At 47.2% G+C, this 23,853-nt stretch overlaps 3 protein-coding genes across 3 annotated transcripts in view; all 3 read right to left on the bottom strand.

Moving 5' to 3' along the window:
* Positions 1-4,596: 4,596 nt before the first annotated feature.
* Positions 4,597-9,930, bottom strand: SELENOS (selenoprotein S). Its single transcript, XM_057431042.1, has 6 exons — positions 9,834-9,930; positions 9,575-9,709; positions 7,856-7,962; positions 7,006-7,095; positions 6,826-6,904; positions 4,597-4,866 (listed from the first exon to the last, which is right to left on the bottom strand). Exons 1-6 carry the CDS (start codon positions 9,928-9,930, stop codon positions 4,787-4,789), a joined length of 588 nt encoding a protein of 195 aa, XP_057287025.1. The 3' UTR covers positions 4,597-4,786.
* Positions 9,931-10,256: 326 nt separating this feature from the next.
* On the bottom strand, positions 10,257-15,999 carry SNRPA1 (small nuclear ribonucleoprotein polypeptide A'). The gene is made up of 9 exons (XM_057431041.1): positions 15,874-15,999; positions 15,150-15,297; positions 14,542-14,620; positions 14,120-14,166; positions 13,244-13,346; positions 12,660-12,739; positions 11,423-11,498; positions 10,934-11,027; positions 10,257-10,355 (listed from the first exon to the last, which is right to left on the bottom strand). Exons 1-9 carry the CDS (start codon positions 15,953-15,955, stop codon positions 10,297-10,299), a joined length of 768 nt encoding a protein of 255 aa, XP_057287024.1. The 5' UTR covers positions 15,956-15,999; the 3' UTR covers positions 10,257-10,296.
* Positions 16,000-19,040: 3,041 nt separating this feature from the next.
* The window catches only part of PCSK6 (proprotein convertase subtilisin/kexin type 6), a 35,658-nt gene continuing 30,845 nt past the window's right edge, over positions 19,041-23,853 (bottom strand). The window contains exons 18-21 of the mRNA XM_057431030.1: positions 23,729-23,820; positions 22,416-22,545; positions 21,127-21,239; positions 19,041-20,702 (exon numbers count right to left, since the gene is read on the bottom strand). Coding sequence (XP_057287013.1) covers positions 20,605-20,702; positions 21,127-21,239; positions 22,416-22,545; positions 23,729-23,820 — 433 coding nt within the window. The 3' untranslated portion in view covers positions 19,041-20,604. The remainder of the gene's footprint in view (positions 20,703-21,126; positions 21,240-22,415; positions 22,546-23,728; positions 23,821-23,853) is intronic.

The following is a 23,853-nucleotide window of genomic DNA, read 5'->3' as shown; positions in this document are numbered from 1 at the left end:
GCCAGCTTTGGGTCTGGTGCTTTTGAAAGCATGTTTTGTAGGCCAACCCGACAGTAACTCCTCATTTTAATGCACACAACAGAGCACTAGAACTAGATTGAACAGCCAGGATGTATTTCAGTATATCCATTTTCCTTCTGTTCTCTTTAAACAGAACTTTCTCAGTTCTTTTCATTGCCATCCCTCTATTAATGTTACCCACTGCACTAGTTACAAAGCTGAGCCTCATAAGCACCATATAAAAAGAATCTTGATTAGTAAACTATGGTAGACACAGAAAGAGGAATTACATTGTTAATTTATGAGTGGAGATCTTGCTTTGTGCTGGCAGTACTTTACACAACAGAAATCTGCAATGAAAACCTATGTTCACCACCAGAGCTGAGCCGAGGAGACTGATTCCACTGCAGCCATTGGTTGCTGCATAAAAACTGATGGAGGTTTTTGAAGCCGCTGGCTCCAGAGCTGGGAATATGGGCAGGGTGTGTGTCAGGCTTGGAACAGCTGGCTTGGAAGCTCACACAGGATCAGCTACAACGGTGCAACCGGGCCAGGACACCACCCAGCCAGCAGCCGTATGCTTTTCCTTTGTGGTTGCAGAGCTGTTCCAAAAGCTAAGCCTTCATTCCAAAAGGGGGGGGGGAACAAAAGAAGGAACAAGTCATCAGCCCATCCAAGTCCAGACCAGCTTTATATCCAGTTTCAGTGTTCTGTGACAGCGTGGACAGAAACACGCTGTGCCCTGCTCTTGGCTAACCCAATCTGTCAAAAGGTGTCACTGTGTTAGCCTGTACAGGAGTAAAACTCATCCAAATGTGGATCTGATGCAGACATGTGTGCTGATGTGCAGCCAGGCTTGGGAAAGGACAACTCTCAGAGATGGGAACTGTTTTGCTGAGCACAGGAGGCATAAAGGATGATGTCAGGATGGTTTAAACGCAGCCATGAACTGTAGCACTGCTGGTATAGCATAGGGGAAACTCATGCTGGGTGCCACCCTCGTTCAGAGCAATCTGAATGCTTAATCTCTCCTTAGTCACCTCCTAGGGAGGGGAAAAGACACAAAACCCAAGAGAAAAAAAAACCAACAATCTAAACATCTGCACTGAGCATCAGCCCAGTCTAAGAAGGAAACCAGACTGGCAAAGAGCAGCTGCAGAGTCAAAACAGTCAAAACTGTTTAAAACACAGTAGTACTAACATTTCACACCTGCATTCAGTCTCTTCAAGGAGAGCAGTGCCTTGCAGAAATGGGGCAATTAGCATTCTCATTCACACTGATCTCTGATTAACACTGGAGCTTTGATTAATCCTGGAGCACCTGGAACAGCTCTGCTGACACACTCCCCATCTGCCCTCACTCCCGACTCCATCTCCTGTTGTTGGTTATTAAAACTTTCCAGCATAAGGAACATATTTTTTTTGCCACGACAAAATATGCAGGAGCACTTGTAAAAGCCTTCCCTCATTTCACAATGGTTTTGAAAGGCATGAATAAAGCCAAAATAAATTTCACGACTGACATGGGGTTTTTGTTCAGTTTTCCTTCCAGTGCTCACTATCTCCTGATGAACAGTTAAGAGAACTCTGCATAAACCAGACCTCATCTGCAACTTAAAGAAGACAAAAAACTTTGTTCCTCCCATATATAAACCATCCAAAAGGCAATGAAAAACACTGAGCTGCATTTCTCCAGCAACTGTTTCAGGACTCTTTTGTGCCTCTGAACACTTGCTTCATTTAGGATTTTTCAATACCCCAACTAGATTATTCTTCAGTGGTTAAGCGAAATTATATGGCAGTTTAATAGCACTGCGTTAACTCCAAGTTTGTTAGCTGGCTTCTTCCAGATAAAGATGTTTTCAGACATCTGCATCACTACAGTAAGAGGCTTCTTGTGTCTGTGTTGGGGGGAATCTCCTGAAGGCTTTTCAATATGATCTTTCGTAATTCAAGTTCTTGGGAATTCATAGCAAAGTCGGACCAATGAACTCATTAAATAGCTCACTTTCACCTCATGCCTTCTGCATGCTTCACTCTCAAGCTAGAAAGCAACAAGCAACCACGTCTCCATAGTTATTTGTGGTCAAGGGAAAGCTTTCTATTTGAAGTCAGAGGAAAACCCCTTCCGAGGTTCTTCCTCCCACTCTGTTCAATGGCTTAGAAGTGTCTGATCAAGAAAAACTTAGGGACCTGCGGATTAAGTTACAAAATTTAAGGGAGAGAGAAGGTTGAAGTTTCCCGAAACACGTAAATCACTTCATTGTCACTGGATGTGTCTTAATAAATCTTAGCATTGGGCAAAAATCCATATTCTCAGTCCCAGCCCAAAGCAAGACTTGAGACACAGAGAGATTAGCATATGCTCAGTTCAGACCTGCTTATTTATTTCTTCAAATGTCTATACTGAATTAAATCAACCCGTCCTCACCATTTTATCCACAGAAGGAATTCTGCTTAAGACAACAACCTCCCCCAGTTGTTTTGCTGCAGACATCTCAGTCTGTTGCTTGTTTCCCCCACACAAGGGGAAAATGTTCCCCAGAGACATGAGAAAGATAACAACTTAGTCCTCTTTACTGATGGAGAACCTTCAGATCTTGAAAATAGCCTTCCCCACCTCTATTTTGCCTTGTTAAACATTGAAACATGAAGTTATGTACACCAGAATATGTTACAACAGTGGAAATTTCAGTTTACATACCAAAACACCCAGAAGCCAGGAAACGAAAACTAGGTTCTGTAGGAACATTAGCAGCCTTCTCACTTCATCTTCCACACACACCTGAACACACACACTTCATGAGCCTAAAGCAAAATGTTCTTTGCCTGTCCATTTCATTAACTGGCAACTTTAAAATTCACTAGTAACGTATTACTTACATCTACAGTCAAGAGAAAAATCACAGCTCATGACATACAGAGCAGTATCTGTATGTATAAACAGTATAGTCAAAAGTTGGCACTTAACGCTGTCGGATGAACACAAATACTCCAAGCCTGAGTATTTAGAAACAAGTACTGAAGCAGCCCTAAGCTATGCTAATGAAACAGATACATATTTTAATGCCTATATACAAGCTCAATAGCAGTAATCAGACACTGAGACACTTGTCATATGCTGCCAGGAACTATTTCATTCTGTATCAAAGCCAGCCTGGATTTTCCTTCTCTGTTGCATTGCGTGTTTTGTATTTCAAGGGATGGGATGTTTGGGAAGCTCAATTACAACAGCCAGATCTAGCTTTATTTTCTCTCCACAGTCCTGGCTACACACCAGAAGGATGAAGACCACACACACTCCAGCTACTCACTCCTTATAGCCCCTCACCTGCAAGTTTGACACGTCTGCTACCCGGAGGCCCTCTCCAGCACAAACCACACTTAGCTTTTATGCTGCACAAGCTGGTAAGAGCCCACCTCAGCCTTTAGCTGGGGTGTTCAGGGGAGCCGTGCAGCCAGGCTACCAGCTCCCACCCTGAGACACCTTCAGAGCAGAAGGTAGTGCAAAGTCAGTTCTTTATGTCCCCACAGTGTAACCCTGACACTGCACTGCTAAAGCTACAGGCAGCCTTGTGGCCCACACCAACAGTTCTTGGCACAATCTGTGGCTTTCTTAGCTTTGAATACCTTGCAGTGTTTAAGTATTTGTAGTCTGTGAAGAAACCTGCTCTGTTCAAGCAAGGCCTTTGTTACATGCTTTCTTGATTTAGATTCAAATACAGCTGGAGTGCTTAACAACCAGTAATGCAATTGATCCAACTACAGAATCACTTACTGGACGTAGGGAAGAGAATGAGGAGTTTCACTTTTTAAACTTGGGGAAGCTTGAATTGGACTTAACCTGAAGGTGACTCTTCCAAAATCATGATTTGGAACACAGAACACCCAAATAAAACAAACCTGTTTTAAGACAAAAAGAACAGCTGAAAAAAAACCCCTTTTGTTTATGGAGGTAGTCAAATGAAAATCCTTTCATGTGATCTCTCATCTTCCTTTACCTGCATTTATTGCACTAGAACATGCACCTTCCATACAAAAAGATGCTGCAGAAACCCACAAGATTGTAAATACTGGAGTTATGTTTTGTTTGCAATTATATTTAATAATAATAGTTTTGTTTTTACAAAGCAGTTGAAATAAAATAATAATTAAAAAAAAAAAAGGTAGCAAGAACCCCCCCCCACCTGCTGCCTACCATCAGTAATCCTCACTGGTTTGTGTACCATTTATAAGGAAAACATCATTGAAAGCAGCTTGTCACAGAGACTCTTCTGCAGTAAATAACTGGTCTTTGGTGCAAGTCTGTGGTGTTTGTCAGTTCATGTTTTGCCTCAAAGTCCCTAAACCTAAAATCCAAGGTATCTGCCAATGATAACATCCTTCCCCTCGAAAGTATCTTCTAGCCAAAATCTGGTAACACATGTCTGAGGGTGGTAAATATCCTCCTTTCACAGAGTGTAGATAATTACATTTGCCTGAGGCCAGACTTTTGGATCGCCAGCCACAGAACCCAGCTCTCAGCCCAGGCAGTTCACCCTGGCTGCAGACAATGCTTCCTCTCTACAGGGAAAACTGTTTTTCTTCATCCTAACAGGATCAGGTATTTTTCTTGTATGGCATCATTTTCTTCATTACTATTTGGAAATGATGTAAATCTGTTTTGATGTTAACACCTGCACTAAACCCAGTCCCAAAGGAGTCACTGTGACAAGCAAACTATAGGCAGTTAGACAGTGGGCAAGATCAAGCCTGCTAGTGACATGAGACACTAGGGAGGTTAGCCTCATCCACCTGCTGATGGGCCTCGCCGGCCTGGTCTCCAGGAACAAGTTCCACCTCCTTCTCCAGACAGGGGGTTATAGCCTAGAAACAGAGGAGAAATCCACTGGATTAATACTCATCCTCAACAGGCCTACACCAACATACAAGGAACACCAAAAATAAACCTCACAGCTATTTGCACCTTGTATATACTTATGACATAGGCAACATTTTAAGGAAAATGAAAGCAGGGACTTGAGATGGTTTATTTTTGTAGTGCTGTCAGTAAAAGCCATTGCAAAACACCTGTGTTTTCATTTGATCTATTTGGATTAAATTAAATTGAAATTAATTGCCATTTAATTTCTCTAAGCCTGCACTAAAGCTTTAGAGCTGCTCTGCAGAATAAACAGAGCAGTAGCTCCTACAGTGAACTCTGTAAGAGTGCCTCTGTTCTCCAACAGCCCTAACAGTTAGGTACTTAAAAGAATCTTTTATTCCAGTCCTGCAAGGAATACTCTGAAGGTTAAAAGGTAAATCCAGTCATTACTGCTGTAAGATATCAAGGATTTGAAAAGGGAAGTATATGCAGTAAGACAAACATATTTTAGTTGAGCATCCTAATGCCGTTAACTATAGGCAGCTTCATTTTATGAGTACATATTCAGAAAGATGCAACTTGGCCAATGTCCTCAATTTGTTCTGAACCAGGCAAAGAAAAAGACAACTGAAAACCTAGTAGTGCTGCTAACCAAGCAGGTTTCAAAGCAACCTGTGCGCTGAAACTTCAAGCATCACCTCTCTCTTTTGAAGTTTTTCTCCTACCAGCCAAGTTCTGCTTTCTACCTTAATTCAGCAGCTGAGCAGTGCAGGTGGTTCTCTCACATCATGCTGATCTACCTCATGAGAAGATCAGAGACCTCTAATTCTATCATTTGTTATTTAAGCAGAGATTTAGGATGAAACTAAGACAGGGAGCAGCTGGAAACATCCCGCAACCCAGCTGCCCTCATCTTGGTTCTTCACACAGCCATTACAGGCAGTTCTCATCCCCCACAGTGCTAAATATCCCATACAAGAGCTGTAAAAGACATTTGACAGTATCAGACATTAGACTGAGCTCATATTAACATAGAATGGATCAACTGATCAGTTCATCCAGATTTTGTCATCAGCTGCAAGTAAAAATATTCAAAGCAGAAATTTCAGCACTGCACAATTACTGAGGTTTAGTATCTTTAATCAAGAATCTTCAGGTTTCATGCATTTAATCAAGTGACCTACTCAGCACTGCACCCAAAATGGGTTTCCCTTTTAGTCTGATACGATTGAGGCTTATTTAGACGATACTCCCCCCAACTATGGAAAATCATCATTAAAATATTACACCCAAATTAGCACTTGCAGGTACGGCACAGGCTGAGAGGAGACAAAGGAGATCAGCTGCATGGCCATCATACAGCAGTGATCCTAGGGTGGGCCATGGAAAGCTGTTCACCAATCAAGATGATTCCAGCAGTTGACAGTGTGTTTAATGATAAGATCCTTCGGTGGTTTGTGGGAGTTGGTAAAAGTTTATACATCTGCAGGATTTCAGATGTATTCATAGATTCAATAGATTATTACTGTGATACCAGATAAAAAAGATCACATTTTGTATAATAGTCTTTCATCTTCCCAAATCTACGTAATACAGAATAAAATATCCTCTTCCTACATCCAGTCAGTAATACAGGCGGCTGAAAGACAGACCAGATTGTGAATTATCTTTTACAATAATGGGGAAGGGATCCCAGAATTATTGCAAGAATCTCTAATTCTGAGCAACAAAAATCTCAGTAAATTGTGGCAGAAGCATTTACAAGCAAACTGAAACGCCGTTTTCCAGGTGAAAAGCACCACAGAAACTTCCTGCTAGGTTCTGCACTGATTAAAGTCCTCATCTGCAAGGCACATTTTGTTTCCTCCTTGAAGAAGAAAAAAAATATGTATGATGACTATGTCAGCAGCTGGAAAATGCCCTGTTTCAAGCTCACCGTGTCTTAAGGGTTTCACACTTACCACCTTCTCGCAAGGGCCTTTTGGTTGGTTTAGATCTCGGGACTGCTGATGAGGTGGAGGCACCAGATTCTACTTCCTGCTGTTCATGAAAGCAAAATGTTACTTGGGATTTAATCACTGTGAGTATCAGCTCATCTAATCACATAAACATAATTGTAACCTGATTAACACAGTTGTTACCTGATTCAGTTTCAGGTTTCCTTTATAGCTTTTTCCTTCTTGCATGCTTTCCCACATCGCTATCTTCTGCCTTCGCTTCTCCTCTTCAAGCTAAGGAACAAATCCAGGATATGCAAGACTAAGATTTCAGAACTAACGGAATCACCAGTGCTACAGCAACAGCTACAACAAAACCCAAGGGCTCGGATTAATGAGCAGCATTACAGCTATGCTGATTCACATCTGCTTTTCTGTGCTACCCCAAATAGCAATATGCTATTCCTCATTTTCTCAAGCTGAAATTCCAACCATTAAATTACAGCAGTGATAACCTACATTTCTAAAAACTTCTATTTGCCACTAGGAACAGAAAAAGCATGTCTGCAGCAGTACAGTTAACCTAAACCCAGTAAATCCCCTCCAGACCTTTTTTGTGCCTAGTACTGAGTTTCTGTAATCACAAATTTACCTGGAAAAAAATAAAGATCAGGCCCACAGTGTCCCAGACACAATTACTTGCAGTGAAGCAAGTGCCATAGGGGTTAATTAATTCAGGAAGGAGCAAAGTACTACACATATCAATCATTCTAATTAACAAAGAGCATCAAGACATCAGGTCAGCACAGCATATAGGGATGTGCTTGTGGAGGTGATATCATTGTGGTACCTACTGCCCGTTGCCGCCCTGTGGATCAAACTGTATCAAAAGTGTTCCAGGTAAAGAAGGGGGTAAAAACACAGCACCCCCATTCCAGCAGAGAGTGAGTTTCCTATTTTTCTGGTACCTAGTGCGGAATAAATCTTTCTATAGCAACAGCAAAGCCCTTGATGGCAAATTTATGAATTAAAGAAAGAAACAGTCTCCTGTTACCTGTCTTTGTCTTTCTTTGTATCTTTCTGCTTGTGCATTCAACTCCTCCTGCATCCTGAGGCGAGCTGCTGCCAGAGCTTCCTGCCTTCTCACCACCATGTCAGCATCTAGGAGAGTGGGAAAGACTTTGCAAAGCTATTCAATACAAATGGTAGATGGTCTCCTCAAAGATTTGTAATAAGGAAAGGTTCACATCTCTCCCTGGAGCTGGCAGCAAAAAAATCACAGCTCAAGTTCAGTTTCCAGCTGATCTTCGATAGTAATTTCTGTGCTGATTTAAATTGCATAACATTTTAATATTTTAGAGCAATTACTTTAATGGGATTTTAATGAATAAGGACACTCATGTTAACAACCCCATGAAAAACTAAAATTCACACTTCTGGGATACTTGCTTCTATTTCTGAAGGATTCGTTTGGGACAACTTGAGCAATAGCACCCAAGCTTTGCAGGGATTCCGTCTGTACCCAGAGAACTTCTTTTACGCAGAAGCATGGGGCAACCTGCCCACATCCACTCCTCCTCCTCCTGCCAATTGGTCCAGCTCGTCCCATTACGGCAGCGAAGCAGTGGCAGGTTTAACACGCTCCATCAGCAGAGGAATTACTTACAAACAGCACACGTATCTCAAGAGAAAACTGGCAGCCTCACAAAACCTACACTGAGTCACCACTTCCCTCCAGTGGCCTTTAGAAGTCCACATTTGTCTCTTTACGTGTTTGCTACCATCCGGTGCTGCACATGTGAAAGAAATGTCAGTACTCTCAGTAATTTTAGAGGCAGCTTTGACAATTAAATAAAGATTTAATTGGCATTTTGAAAGAGCATCAGGAGGATAAGGGCACGTGAGTACTATTTTCTGGGCCCATGTATTGCCAAAGGAATTGGTATGAAGCACTTATTGTTTGGCTGATTCCTAAGTACAGCCTGTGCTTTACAGCAGCGAGTCTCCAAATGAGGCAGGATCATGACTGTGTAAGATTTACAGCCCGTGCCACCCTTGGGAAGATAACACGGATGGGAGGCAGTTACACCCCAAATGCACACAGTCCTGCTGGAGCAGGATTTGGCAAGGAATAACTGAAAGGAGAGAGATCATAGAATCATGGAATGGTCTGGGCTGGAAGGGACCTTAAAGCTCATCCGGTTCCAATCCCTTGCCATGGGCAGGGACACCTTTCACTAGAGCAGCTTGCTCCAAGCCCCTGTATCCAACCTGGCCTTGAACACTGCCAGGGATGGGGCAGCCAAAATGGTGATGAATTTTGATAAAAAATTAATATTAGTCAAAAGAGTTCTCCCCCAGTGTTTAGATTTGGATGTTTTGGTTTTGTTTGGCAAGACTATTATTTGGTAGCTGACTACAGCTAATGTTAACCACCATTCCCTCATCTCCTGCATAATCAAAGACCAGCTAATCCCTCGTTCTGCTCCTTCACCCCCAACCACGTTCCTTCGGGACACAATCCTTCCCTGACAACCTCTGAAAAAGACACCTCTTGGCCCAACCTCTGCCCAGGGATCAATTCAGTAACACAATCTCTATGCCTCTGCGGGCTTAAACTGTTATCCCGGGTATCGACCACCATTAAAACCCCTCCAAACTACATCTCTTCGTTATTAACTAAACGCTGGGTGAACAGACCCAGCCAGCTGCCGTACACCCCACGGCGACTGCAGAGCAGGCCCTCAGAGACCCCCGCATCGCCGCTACTCACCCATCGCTGAGTCAGCCGCTCCCGGCCGCCGGCTCCACTGGGCCGCCAGGCGCTGGGACAGCTTCTGGAAGAGGACATAGACGGCGACAGCGGCCAGGAGGATGTACCAGCCATAGCTGGACAGCAGGGAGCCGGCTGTGAGGGAACAGGCCGCAGGTGAGCGCAGGCCGCGGGGAAGGAGCCCACCCAGCCCCGAGGAGAGAAGCGGGAGGCCGCCCCGGTGGGACCCGCTGCGCTCCCCTCGCCCCCCGGCCCTCACCCGTGTGCTGCAGGAACTCGATCCCCTCCAGCCCCAGCGCGCCGGGGCCGGGACCGGGACCGGGGCCGGGGCCGCCGCCGGTGTCCCCCGCCTCCATCGTGAACCGCCACTGCCACCGCCGCTACCTCACGTCCGGGAGCCGCCCCACGCCAATCATCGCCCTCCTCATCCCCCGCCACGTCGGGGTTGGAGAACCAACCACGAAGCGACGCTTCCCCTCGTGGACCAATGGGAAGGAGAGTAAGGGTGAAATCATGGCTGTGATGGCCAATGAGAGAAGAGAGGAAAGGAGCTAGGAGCCAATCGGGGTGCGCAGGGAGGGCTCCGCACACACGACGCCGCACACGGGGAGCAAACGGAACCGCTCATTTATTGAACGCTGAAACGCGCCGGACACGGTGCGGGGAGGGGGGCGAGGCTGAGCCCCCGCAAGGAGAAGCTCCGGACCGCGGCCAGCCGGGGCCTAGGATCCATTGGGAACCGCATCCTCTTCCATTTCCTCCTCGGCATCCTCCGACGGGCCTGGAAGGACACGGCACAGAGTTAAGGGGGGTTACCGCAAACGTTCCTTTCCTTTCCCAGAGGTTAAGGATATTGATTTCCACCCCCTGAGAGGGGCACTAATAACGTGAACCCTTAAAACCAACCAGCCCCGTGAGCAGAATCTATATAGCACTAACACGGCATTGCCAGTCTGTGGTTAAGATTTGTCCATGCAGAAGCCTCTGAGGCACGCTCCTGTACCCTCATCTGAGGCACAAACGCTCAGTCCAGACAGACTCTGCAATTAATCTTGTCTGTTAAATCACTGGGATGAACTGCTGGGATTTAGCCAGGTCCTCAGGGAGGGTTCAGGGCTGATGTTCAGCACCTTGCTCTCAGGAAGTCCAGCTAACAGCCCAGAGCTGCGCTCCAGAGGCCAGGCAGACGTAGCCCTATGGATGTGGTCCAGTCGTTCTGATGATAAACTTACACTCCATTTAAACAGGTCTTTTCAACTGTCTGCCCTTTCCGACATAACTCTCTCCTGAGCTCACATAAAACAGCCAGAAGGAATAAAAAGAGGTAGATTCTGTTTGGGAAACAGTAATTAAAGTGACCTGATTTTCGTTCTCTGCCGGGAATCTGGCCAGCCTGCAGCATGCCCTTCAGCCGCTCCACTTCAGCCAAAGTCGTGGCATTGGCTATAGCAGTCTGGAAAACAGACAAAAGAGCACAATGAATCTCCACACACAGTGTCAGTCTGTTTAAAAGAAACCTGAGAAGGTTTTTTTCCCCAGTGAAGTGATGCTAAGCTTCTATGGAAAGTTCTACAAAGTTCTAGAAAATTCTGCAAATGATAAAGACCCTACTCAAAATAACTCCACTCTTATTAAATGAGCTGCTTTGTCCTGAGAGAACTCCAAGCTCAGAGGAACACTTCATTTAAGTTCTCAAAAAAAAACAGGTATATCCTAATAGAAGAAAAATTACAGAAAAGTGGCCCAAAGTTAGGCCACGCTGCTCTGTTTGTGTGAACACAGGCAGGGCCTTCCAGGAGGAAACCTTTGTTCCATTTGGATCCACGTGTGCTGTCCTGACAGATTTACCTTAATTGCTTCGACGTCCCCCGGGGAGGGCCCAGCTTTCTTTTTGTCAAAGTGCAGAGCAGCACCTGGGATGAAGCTTCCAAGGAAAAATAAAGCCTTGTTACGCCTTTTGAAGGGCATGCGCTTCTCTTAACTTCCAAACTAGGTTTGGAAGCATTTCAGTCAATCAAGTGTAGTATCTTATCTTTGTTAACAAACTGATACAGTGAAGAATCGCCTCCTTCAGAAACACCAGCAGCCTGTCCTCGCTGTCCCATTCCCCCCCACTCCCCCCAGACCTTTTAATCTGCTCTTATAGAGAGGCAGGCCTTAACTTTAAGTATCAAGCAGTTGACAAAAGCTGTTTGATTTGGATGTTGTTGAACACTCAGGTGGGCTGTTGCCATTCCAAAAGCAGGTTGGATAAAGAGTTACTGGAACTGGGTTTCCTGCTCTCACATGTCTAATATGGTATTACACCAGCCTATATGAAACACTAGACTGGATTAATCTTAAGACTCAAAAGAAAAACCTGTAGTATGCAAAATTGGATGTTACTGGCTGATCAGCTGGAAGGAGTTCCTCAAGTGCTGACCCAGCCCAGGCTGCAGCCTCCTTTGCAGCTAGAGATTCTCTTCATGTTTATTGAGCTATTTAGTTCAATCATCTACTTGTTCTAAAACTATCCCAGAACAGAACTCATAAACAAGAGCTCGAGTCCATCTATTGTAGTTTTAAATGCTAAATACATTCAAGATATGTTTAATTGTGGATTTGGAAATGCTGTGGCCATCCATGATCCAGATTCTGATTTCCAAACAGGTAAAGAAACAAAACTTGTTGTACCACTTAATTAAACTCATTAAACATGTACTTGTAACAGTTTAATTGCAGACTTTCATCTGCATTTACCCTCCTGACTACAGCAGTTTATATTCACTGGCAAAAGAAGAAAAATGGAATTACCCATCATCTAGGGGGGGAAAAAGGCAAATTAAACAATGGCAAGAATTAAATTAATATTTCCTGCTTGTTGACTTACATCAACCCACCCTGACCAAATACATCTTTCAAACATACTTCTGAGACGTATTCACCACCATCCAAAACTTGGGATGCTTGGACAAGGCACTCCTGGCACGCAAAGCTTTTGAGGCATCCCACTAGCAGCTGGTGTTTCAGTTTAGTGCCTCACACCACACACAGAACGTGGTGTTTCTGAAGGAGGATGCCAGTGTAAATTGGTTTCTTATCTTACGTTTTTGCTCTCCTGGCAATATCCTTTGCAAGCTGTGCACCCCGTTTGCCCTTGAACATTTTCTCTGCCTCCTGTCGCTCCTACAGCGATACCACACACACAAAGTTAATTTAGGAACACTGCAGTTTGCAAAGCTTCTGTCTTTGCAAAGAAAGACTCTTTGGCTCATCTTCAAAAGTCAACATTGGTAGGTGGAGACCAGAAGGAAGAACAAGCACATAAACACTGCCCAAACACTCAGACTCCAGACGTATCAGCCTAGCAAGAACTCTTTCCCACACACATCTTGACTGAGAGCAAAGAGCAAAGGGCCTCTTTCTCCAGTCTTTCTACCAACACCAGAGGGCCAAAAAAGAATCAGACTAAACAAAGCTAGTAAAACTTAACATCATTAAACAGACTATATACTTAACAGAATGAAACCGTGACAGAAAAAGAGCATGTTTTTAGAGCCACTTATGATACATAGTTTCAATTAAATTTACAACTACAGCAAAAAGCTTATTGTTACTGCTGAATTTTGAAGCACAACAAGAAACAAAAGGCATTCATCTTGTGCTGGAAGCAAAGAAAAGCAGACTTACTTTGAGTCTCACTTTCTGAAAATCCAGTACTCTGACCTGGGGAACTTTGTGGATGACATATAATCTGTAATGCTTCTTATTTGTTACAGGATTCCTTAAAATGCTACAAAGTCAACAGAGGTTACAAAGAGGTTCTTAATATAACATATGTGAAAATACACTTACACTGAAATACATTAATATACTTAAAATACATCCATGTACCTTCCGCAACACCATTAAATAAGCCTAGTAACAGTGTTCTTTGATATTATGAAAACTATGGTAAAAACTTGCACTTTATCAATTAAGTCGATTTTACTGAACATAAAGAACAACCTGAAAAGATATATATATATTTTATATATATAAAAGATCTATATATCTTTTCAGGTTGTTCTTTATGTTCACACACACATATATATAAAAGCCAAAACAACCCAAACAAAAGAACCCTAAACCATCACAATTCCTACCTGGATACTGATGACCTAGTAAAATCACCAAACAAATTGTTTTTACCTTTGTCCCTCATACCAAATGTGACATTACTGAAAAGTCATTGTTCACATGTATTTTAAAGTATTTTGTAACAACAGTTTTAACCTTTAGTTTTTAGGCTTTTAAAGGTTAAGGTTACTTCAGTGCTCACATACTGGTTTATAGAGATGTTACATTTCATTAGTCCAATTGTCTGTCAGTAACAAAAAGCTTAACCCATTAAATACCATATATTTCTGAAGTGTAGTGGAAACCTTTACCAATTTAACTTTTAGGCATAAAGGCTCTGTCACAGCTCATAAAAAGGAGAGCATTTCAGAGCAAAGCAAAGAGCCAGGACAGCTGCAGAGTTCAAACAGCAGGGAAAGAGCAGCTTGTCTTTGCAAGATCACATACCTCAGGTACGTCAATGACTTAATAGTTGACAACGGATCCAGTTCACCCTATGTAATGAGAACACAGTAAGAAATCATAAGCCCCTTTAGTGAATGATCAAAATCTGATTTGAAAACAGAGTTTCTGAACTCACATCTATTTTAATGACCAATTAGAATTAGTAATTGCTACTAATTAGGATTACTGCAAGTAGTTTAATGGCAAATCCACTAAGTCTTTGTGACTGCTGTTCCACTGCATGCTGCAAATTATGCTCATTACAATATGTACAGCATTAACTACTACCAATACCATATGGCATTACTCTAAAGAAAAAGAGCCAACTACTACCAGAAGTATGTGACAGTACTCTCAGGAAAAAGGTTAATTGGAAAGATGACAAACACAAACTTCAAGCTTGGTTCAATTTATCCTGCACTTACCAGTTCAGCAATGTTGTTGTTGGTGAGAATGAGCTCTGTCAGGCAGGGCAGAGCCTGCTCAAGGTTTTCACCAATGCGACTAAAGAACAAAAACCAAACGTTTAACTTAAGCTAGAAATGAGAAATGGTGAAAAGACATATAAAAATATGATAACAAAGAGGATCCCCATGTAAACCAACCCAGTCCAACGCTGGCAGGAGTCTGGGTCAGCATCCACTACAATATTTTTACTAATAAAGCTGGCAAGAAATACCAGCCATTGCTGAAAGCGCACTAGATGCAATATCAGATTTACATTCACCCACTGCACATATCCCTGGCTTTTGTCTTTATGGGGAGTGACTACTGAAATCCAAAGGTCCAGCCAGATTCCAAACTCTGCATCTCATTGTCCTGTCTCAAAAACGAAGACTGACTTTTGCACTGAGGTAGGAAAATCAAAGAGACCCTACAGAGTTCTCCACGTATCTCTACTATACAGTGAAGATTTTTTTCCATAAGCCAAACGCTTCTACACGTACCCAGCACTGAAAGATGCACAAACACTCTCCCGAAGAGCATTTTCCTCTCCCTCAGGTCCTCATCTGGCCAAAATACAACCACTTACCAAATCCTATTGTTATTCATCAGGAGAGTTTTCAGCCTCCTCAACAGAGGGAACCCATCCAGCTTCCGGATCTCATTGTCAGAGAAATCAATTGCATCAAACTGGTCCAGAGTGGCACCCAAGTTCTCAATAACAGGGATTTTATAGCCTGAGGGAAGGGTGCAAGGCAGAGATCAGACGGTGCCCAAAAGGGAGCAGAACAAAGAGGCAGAGCACACGTATCTGCATAGACTGAGGATGCAGGCAGTCAAAGCATCTCTGGAATGACTCCTCCGCATCACTCACGGACCAAACTCTCCCTCTCAGATCCAACAGCCCCCGCAGCCTTTTCAAAGCACCCCTCTTCCTCCCTGTACCCTCACAGCCCAATCCCACCTTCCTGCCACATCCCTCGGGTGTCCCACCCCAACCACTGCACCTTACTCCCACATTACCCCAAATCCCCTTCCATTCCAACCCCTCCAGGTTCCCCTAACACTGGAGCCTCTTTAACTCCCCTTTCCCCAGTCCCCTCCGGCCACTGCAGACCTCTCCCACAACCTCCCCGCCGCTTCCCCCCGTCCTGCCGCAGCCCACTGAAGACCCCAAACCCCTCCACAGGATACCCACAGGCCCGCTAGGCCTCACCACAGACCCCCAAAGCCCCGGCCTAGGCCGCACAGCCCGGCCCACGGCAGAAGCCCCGGCACGGCCCCGCCGCCGGGAGCCCCTCTGTCCCGCTCACCGCGCAGGTCGAGCTCGCGGTCGCGCACGGCATTGGTGTACTGTGCCGCCTGCTCGATCAGCTCCGCCGTCAGCTTCACCATCGCGCCAGCCCGCACCGCACCGCGCCGCGCCGCACCTCACCGCCGGGCCGCGCCGCGCCGCGCCAGGACAACCCGCCGAGCGCCGAGCCGCCCCCGGCCAGGCCGAGCAGCCGAGCGCCGAGCGCCGCCCCGCTGCCCGCCTGCTCCTCCGTTCGCGAGTGGCGGGGCCGCGGTGGGTTCGCCCCCGGGCAGCCGCGGCTCCCCCTTCGCCCCCGGGGCCGGGCAGGAACAGGCCGTGGCCCTTGGAGGGTCCCGGGGAGCGGGGGAGCGGGCCCGCAGCAGTGCAGGCAGCTCGTCAGCAGAGGGACCCGGTGGCCTGCGCACCGCTCTGCCCTCCGAGGAAGCGGCCCCAAAGCGCGGCCCCGGCACCCCGGAGCCGGCTTCAGGCCGGGGCTGGCAGCGAGGAGGCTGCTTTCCTATGGGCCGTGTGTGGGACTGTGCTTGTCCGAACACACGCTGCTCCCTCCCTCCGTGCCATGCAGCCAGGGCAGCTTCCCGCAGCTACAGCTCCTGCGTCCAAGCCTTTGCTCCTGGGCATGGAGCTGCCCATAAACGCTTTGCCCTGCAGCATTACGGCGGTTGCTCTGGCTCTTCCATGTGTATTCCTGGTTTCAGAGAAGCTCTGAAGGGTATTCATCCTTTCCCTGCGAGGCAAAGAGCGCTTTCAAGTGTCCCTGCACCCTCTCTGCGGCTTTAGGAATGCGGAGAACAGTAAGGAAGAGCTGAGGTCTCAGCCTGCCCATTGCCGGCATCGGGATGCTGTGGCCGGGGCTATTTGACCGGGCTGGGCTGGTGGGTGGAGGGTGATAGGAGCTAAAGGAAGCAATTGACGCCCCCAGGTCCCAACCATCGCCTGATGGATGTCACCAAGCCACTTCTGCAGCCCTGGAGGATACTGCCCCAGCCGTCCAGCCCCCCGAGCGAGCCAAGACGGGATGGTTTCTGGATCCTCTGCTGTCGAGGGAAAGGTATTTTTCATTAGCCGTGACATTTCGGTGAACCCAGAGGATGTGATAATAGGTTAAACGCTGCAGACACGTTTGGCACCGCACAGGGATGGCTCATGCTTTTCCTTTGGGAACATCTTGCAGCATCACCCCGAGAGGGACTCCTGGCTCATTCCCCGGCATTGCAGCGTCAGAGCTGGCTCTGTTGCGCCGGATGATCCCTGTGGAGATGTCAGCTGGGGTCAGGCAGCTCCTGTGCTCCCTACTTGCAAAACGCCCTCTCCAAAGCTGTATATGGAAGCACGTAGTCAGGTTTTTATGACATCTGCGCTTGTTTAAACACAGGAGAGAGCAAGAAGAAGAGAAAGAGCTGTCAGAAGCAGTCACCAGCAGCACCGTTTTACCTGACTCAGGAATCATGCGGTGGTAAAGACGAGTCTTTTGACATCTCAGGCAGTCACTAAAGGGAGACCTTCTTCAGCCTCCTGGAAGGCAGGTCCTGCCTCTGACAAGGCCAAATAAAGCCCAGACCTGTCTCCCTTAGCACAATACATCTGTATGCCTCAGCTCTACAGTCATCATAGCATTGTATTTGAGCAGACAGGTTCTTGGTCTTGGATGCTGTACACACGCTCTTAAAAGCCCTTTCTTTGTAATGGAAAGCTAAAGTAATGATTTTTAAGATGTGAACTGTGAAATGCAGGTGGTCCTGGATGCAACCTCACAGGCAAACAGTGATCCAGGAGCCAGGCTGCACTGAGGACTTCCAGAAAACAGCTATTACAGATCTGGCTTTGGTGCCAGGAGACAGCAGAGCAATGGGCTTTAACAAATTGCCTGAGTACTTATTTATCTTGAAGACACAGCAGCCACTTTGATCCTCTGAGCATACCAGTGCCAGAGGGACTCTAATAGCTCCAAGCAAGCATTGCAGTAGCTTGAATAAATAATCTGAATTTTATTACTGTCCAGGAATGATTTTTGAGGGAAACTCTGGAAGCTGGTGTTGATGTATTCATCTCTCTTTCCCGGCAGACTGGGGGGCAGCAGAAAGCAGGGTAAGGCTGGGACTGCTGGGGACTGGTCATCTTAAATTGCACTGCTTCGCCCAGTGTGTATTTTGAGTTATGCCAAGGATGTAAGGGTAAACGTGTTTCTTTTTTAGCAGTTCAGTACATCTAAATATACCAGTGAGCAGTATTTAGCAGCAGGCCACAGTGAGCAGAGCTGATGCAGTATTCATGGCTCCTGCCTTTTGACTGTGACACAGCAACACAAATGAAAGTAAGTTGGTCATTTTACAACCCAAGGGGCAGAAGCCAGGAGATTTTACCCCAGTTCTGACCTCTGGTTTGGCCCGAGACTGCCAGGGGAATCCTGGAGCAACAGCAGGAATCACTGGATGTGATAAATCATCTGATTAACTCACATTTATCATTTGATAAATGTGAAGACCTTAAGATGCAGGAGCCCAAGAGCAGCCCAGCTCTGAGAAAGCACATCCCCTCATGGGAATATTCCATTCTTTTCCTTTTTTTTCCACACTGAAAAAGCTCTGTTTCAGGTATTCCAGCACTACCCTGGGCACCTAGCCCATGGTTAAACATTGCAAAACCAACACAACAAACAAAAGGCTTCACAGCTCCCTCCTCTCCCCACTGCACCAGCGGCTCTTCTCCTTTCCCCACCAGCTGAAGGGGTACAGTGGCCCTGCAGCCCCCAACAGTGGTGGGGCACTGCAGGATGCTCCTTGTGCAGGTGGGAAAGGGGAGCAAGCCCTCCTGCCAGCTCAGCTGGGATCCCCCACAGCCAGAGAATACACACAGCTGTGGCTGAGCACAGGCCTGAACCCCAGCCAGACAGCCCTGGGTGCACCAGCGATGCCAGCCCTGCCTGGCACGGGGCAGGTATGTGGGATAGAAGTTTCCTCTGAAGGTAAAAAGACCTTTATGAGAACAAAAGGGAGGGTTCTGCAGATGCAGCTTGTCTGTTCCTGAGCCCTTTCTCCTGCAGGTGCTCTGGGATGACGAGGAGCTCCAGCCAGGACAGCTGCCTTGTCCAGCACAATTAAAGACATGCGATGCAGCACTGGCTGGGATGGCAGCTGTGTGCGTTTGGAAAAAGCACAGATTCACTGGTCGGGGGAGATCAATAGTTTATTAACTTAAAGGTCAGGTCACCAAAGCTCCATCTTTGGGTCTGGTCCAGGCAGGTGAGGACCGGTGGCGGCGTGGCTCTGCCCCTCTTCACCTGGCTGAGGTAAGCTCTAGCGGGCAAGCTCAGGCAGGGCTCGTGTCATTGCAACCGAAACCAAGCAGGGATTATCCTGGCTCCATGAGGAGCCGGTGACAATTCCTACTGTGAATTTCATTGGCAAAAGGTTTAACTCGTTCAGACTATTAACAATGACAATCAGAACATGCAGCGTAGGAAAGAGGGTTTACATACATCTGGTGCAGAGTGGCTCTGCAGGGTCCGAGAGGAGGACGTAGGACACAGAAAGATTCCCCACTCCCATATAAAAAAAAAGTCCACGGAGGAAAACCAAGGATTGTATAAGTTATTTTTTAAAAATCTGTAAAACAACATAGCCAAGGATATTTTAAACACAATTATATATAAACACCACGTTACTGTTAGGGGAGAGCATGAAAAGGTTTGTTTCAGGGAAGGGGTTTGTAGCATTGAGTTTCCTGGCCGGATCCGTGGAATGTCTCTTTTGGAAACTGTTACCCAGGTAAAAACAGGAGGAATTTGTGTAAGAGAGAGTGGTGAACCCAGTGAAACAGGGGAAGGATCATGACATAAAATGCCAGGAGATGAACTGGGACACCACCTCGTATAGAGGAAGGATCTAGCTCATTCCAGAACTGAATTAATCAGTGATCCCTAGCAATTCCAGGAGGGAAATAACATTTTGTGGTAAGGCTGTGACCCCCACAGGCTGTTCCATGTGGATGGATGAACCCCCCAAAGTCCCTAAGGCTCCCTGTAGGCACAAGGGGTTTGCCGGCTTTCAGTTACCTACACAGCAAAGCCCTGTGGATGCACTGGGCCGACAATGCCTGCAGAGCCACGTGGATCAGCTCTCGCTTTGGTCCTCAAATCTCCAGTTATTGCCATGGCCAGAGAGAAAACCAGCTACCGACCGAATCCGAACAGGAGCACCGGAGCGGGCCGGGGGGGCACCGCTCCGGAACCACCTAATTCATCGTTATACCTATGTACAGAGCACGGCCGTTTGCAACGCGGGTTTAGATCAGCCATCACCTAGCAGGGAAGGGTACCAAACACCAAGCCAGGACCGGCACTTTCTTCGCAGAGGTGTCAAGTCCTGCATCCTTCGCAGCGAGGGCTCCCGCCAGCCGCTCGCAGCGGGCACAGCAGTAGGATCTCTGCAAAGAACCAAGCGTGTGTACATGGATTGGTCCCTGCTCACGAGGAGTGTTTGAGAGTATTAATATCACCGCTTGTCTGCTGCCTTTCAGGACTTGCTCAGTCAGGGTACGATCCAATCTCAGCTTACCATATTGCTATAGAAACGCACTGACAGTGATATTAAAGCTATCAAACTTACGAGCAGATGCTTGACAGCACCATGTAAACTCTCCCAAAGCTGAAAAAATAACCTTTTGTCCTAAACATTTGGCAAAACTGGGCTGGCCGTTGGTGGAAGTCCTGGATGGATGCAGGCGCTGAACTTTACCCGGCCATAAGACACGTCTGACAGCAGAACTGCACAAACAGCTTCTTTTCACAGAGCTTGTTTGATTTCACCATCTCACAGAAAGTCTTGTCAGCTGGGAGGCCGAGGCGAGGAACAAGAGAAAATGAGAGCAGATTAACATCCTAAACAAACAAACATTGCCCGTAACGGGCCGTGCAATTTGTTCCAGTGTTGGAGGAGAGAGAATCGAAAAGGAGTTGCTTTTAAAACGCAGCTTTCGCGTGATTTTAATGAAGGAATAAAGCAGCTTTGCAGCGAGTGGGAGAATTAGCCCCAAGACTAAACTCTAACGAACACAGACGCTTGGATGTGTTTGAGCAACAAGCAGATATCCAGTAGCTCTGCCAGGTAAGCTGCCTGCCCACCACAGCCGTGCCCCAGCAAGCCCAGGAGCTCCAGTGCATTCAGCTTTACACTGTGAAGGGAATCCCCCAAACCCCTTGGTTTTGCTGCCAGGGAAGCACTATGGTGCCAGCGGTTCTGCCACAGCTACTTACCATTGGTACAGGTTTCATTTGTTACACAGGAGCCACCGAGGAGGCTGAAACCTTCTTTACACTTGAGGCAGTTTCCACTGGAGCCCTCGCAGGCTGAGCAGTGGTCATCGCACCTGGGGATGGAGGCTCTGCTGTGATCTGAACCAGCACCACCACCCATCCCAGCCATCCCAAATGGGCTGGCAGCCAGAACACGTGTCTGCTGGCACTGCGACATCCAGACTGAACCAGAGGGTGTGGAAAATCACAGGATCCCAGACTGGGTTGGGCTGGAAGGGACCTTAAAGCTCATCCAGTTCCAAAGCCTGCCACGGGCAGGGACGCTTTCCACTAGAGCAGTTTGCTCCAAGCCCCTGTGTCAAACCTGGCCTTGAACACTGCCAGGGATGGGGCAGCCACAGCTTTTCCGGGTAAATGGTGAATCTGAAGCTTGAGAAGTTATCAAAACCCCAGGAAAAATGGGCTCATGGTGCCAGCTCGATGCCCAGTGACAGTGACATCGCAGCAGCGCTTGTCTGCTGGGAGCAGTCAGTGGGACACACCTCTCCCAGCAATCCCAGTTAGAAAAAGGGCTGTGAGGGGAACCTGTGCTCCTCCAATCCATTTATTCAGGGAAGAGAGCCCAGCCTTTCTGCCTGGGGACAGCGTACCCAAAATCCCTGGGAACGGATGCTGGTCCCTCGTTTCTCCCTGCTGGGGAGCCAGCCCGGCTGAGCGAAACGCTGTGCAGGCAGGGACGGCATTGTGTGTTCCCAAGTGACCTTTAATCCTTCCCTTTCATGTTCAGCTTCAATGAGGCTGACTCCACTCCCACTCCCCACTTAAAGCGCAGAGTGCCGGAGAGTGGGAGCAAATTGCTGCCTCCCGGCATCTCCCATCTCGGGCACGCAGCCCCCGTGCTGGGCCGGGGAGCGGTGCAGCTCCTCCAACACGGCCGCGGGCGAGCGGAGCAGGTTGGATTGAAAGCTGGAATATTTACCTAAACATTACCATTCCTCCCACACCTCCTCCGAAGAGCCTGCAGCCAGGGCTGAGCCCCTTCCACCGTAGCCCTAAGCCATCTTGGCTGGCTGGCTCCGGTGGGGGAGCGTGCAGCTTTGCTGCTCTTAAATCCGTAGGGCAGGGGTGTGTGGGGTCCAGCCCCATGGCTGCCTCATCCCTACTTTAATTTCCCTACCCAACAGCTCCAGCGGTGAGCTGCTTTTAGCATGTTTTTTTTTCCCAGCGTCTCTCCCAGTGATCCCCATCGATCCCAGCTTTGTTCCGCTCACGGTCGGGGTGGTACCTACCTCTTGCAGACTTTGTTGGGCAGCCCATGGCTGTCAGCGGGATAGAAGCCCTCACGGCAGGCAGGGACGCAGCGCCAGTGGGGTGCAGAGGTTTCGGGGGTGCAGGGTGCACAGTCCTCCTCACCCGGCCCTGCAGGACAGGGGACAGGGCACATGGGTCATTTTGGAGACAGCGCCCCACATGAGATGGAGACACCATCTCTGCCCTGCTATTGCCCAGGAGCCTACAAGCTGCTTGTTGTGCCACAGAGTCCTGCTTGGCTCCTACCCCAAAAATCCCAGGTTCCACCTCAAAAAACTCAGATTCCAACCCCCCAAAAGCCCAGCATCCTGTAGAGCCAAGAGCTGGCCACAGGGGCTTGGCTGTGGACATCACATCAAAATCCCTTCTGGAGCATCAGCCACTGCTCCCAAGTGTGCACCAGGTTGACTTTACCACCACATTCAGAGTAATATGAGGAAAAAGAGATGCTAAATTGGGCTGAAGGAGGGAAGGGTTCAGGAAAAGAGCTGGGAAAGCAGAGGGCCCCACTCTGACGCCAGTATATTGTGGCTGGACAGCAAACCCCAGTGATGGAGGTGGTATTATTAGAGGCTTTCCACACAGCAGGCATGAGAAATGGTGATGCAGGAAAAGGAGACAAGAAAAAGCTTGAAAAATAATTGTGGTGAAGTACATTTACACTGACTGGAATAAGAATTAGAAGGGAAGTAATTTTCTTAAGGGATTAAGAGCCCGTTCTTTTCCACGCCTGCCAACAAGATCAATAAATATTTTGGATTCAGTCTTAGGAAATTGCCCATGTATGATAGAAGAGATTCACGCCACTGAACATGAATTGTCTAGAGATCATATTATCATCAGATCTATGATGATTTCGAGAGCAGATGCAAACATTAACAATAGAAAATAATTAGACTTGCAAGAAGTGAAAAAGGCAGGATTTAAAGGGAACGCCGAGCGGGCAGCAGGGGGAAGCAGCAGTGGGCAGCCCATTCCCATGGGATAACACACCTCAGCTCCATGACATTTTTACACTGCAAAGCCATCTTCCATCACTCCGTTTTACAGCCTCCCCGCAATCTTATTAAACTGAAGCACCTGGCTTCAGAGGGATCAGGAAATAAAGAATGGCTCCAATAAAAATGTGAAAACTCCCTAAGAGCCTTTCCAGTATGAACATATTCCCAGCGGGATGTGCTGGAGAGCTGGGATTGCTTCCCCTCTGGCATGCTCTGCCTTGGCTCAGTATGGTGGGTACCACCTCTTGATGCACGAGGGTTTGGAGGATGCTGTGGGGGGAAGGATGTACCTGTGCTGGCAGGGCAGGTCTCGCACCGCCGGGGCTCCCGGCTGAGGTACATGCTGGGCTGGCACTCCGGCACACAGCTCTCTCCTGCCAGGCTGCAGGGGAAGCAGAAAGGACATAGGCACCCA

The sequence above is a fragment of the Pezoporus wallicus genome, unplaced genomic scaffold (assembly GCF_028554395.1).
Source record: "Pezoporus wallicus isolate ANWC-B61680 ecotype Strahan unplaced genomic scaffold, APGP_CSIRO_Pwel_v1 contig_8548, whole genome shotgun sequence".
Lineage (NCBI taxonomy): Eukaryota > Metazoa > Chordata > Aves > Psittaciformes > Psittacidae > Pezoporus > Pezoporus wallicus.
The sequence above is the reverse complement of the archived record's forward strand: the minus strand, read 5'-3'. Positions and strand labels throughout refer to the sequence as shown.

Excerpts from the sequence above, each read along its gene's own strand:
- SELENOS (XM_057431042.1), bottom strand. The coding sequence starts at position 9,930 with ATGGAGGCGGGGGACACCGGCGGCGGCCCCGGCCCCGGTCCCGGTCCC. Across the intron at positions 7,963-9,574 it reads AGCGGCTGACTCAGCGATGG|ATGCTGACATGGTGGTGAGA; the intron begins GTGAGTAGCGGC and ends CCACTCTCCTAG. Across the intron at positions 6,905-7,005 it reads GAAACCTGAAACTGAATCAG|CAGGAAGTAGAATCTGGTGC; the intron begins GTAACAACTGTG and ends TTTCATGAACAG.
- SNRPA1 (XM_057431041.1), bottom strand. The coding sequence starts at position 15,955 with ATGGTGAAGCTGACGGCGGAGCTGATCGAGCAGGCGGCACAGTACACC. Across the intron at positions 14,621-15,149 it reads ATGAATAACAATAGGATTTG|TCGCATTGGTGAAAACCTTG; the intron begins GTAAGTGGTTGT and ends TTTGTTCTTTAG. Across the intron at positions 13,347-14,119 it reads AAGTCATTGACGTACCTGAG|CATTTTAAGGAATCCTGTAA; the intron begins GTATGTGATCTT and ends TTGACTTTGTAG.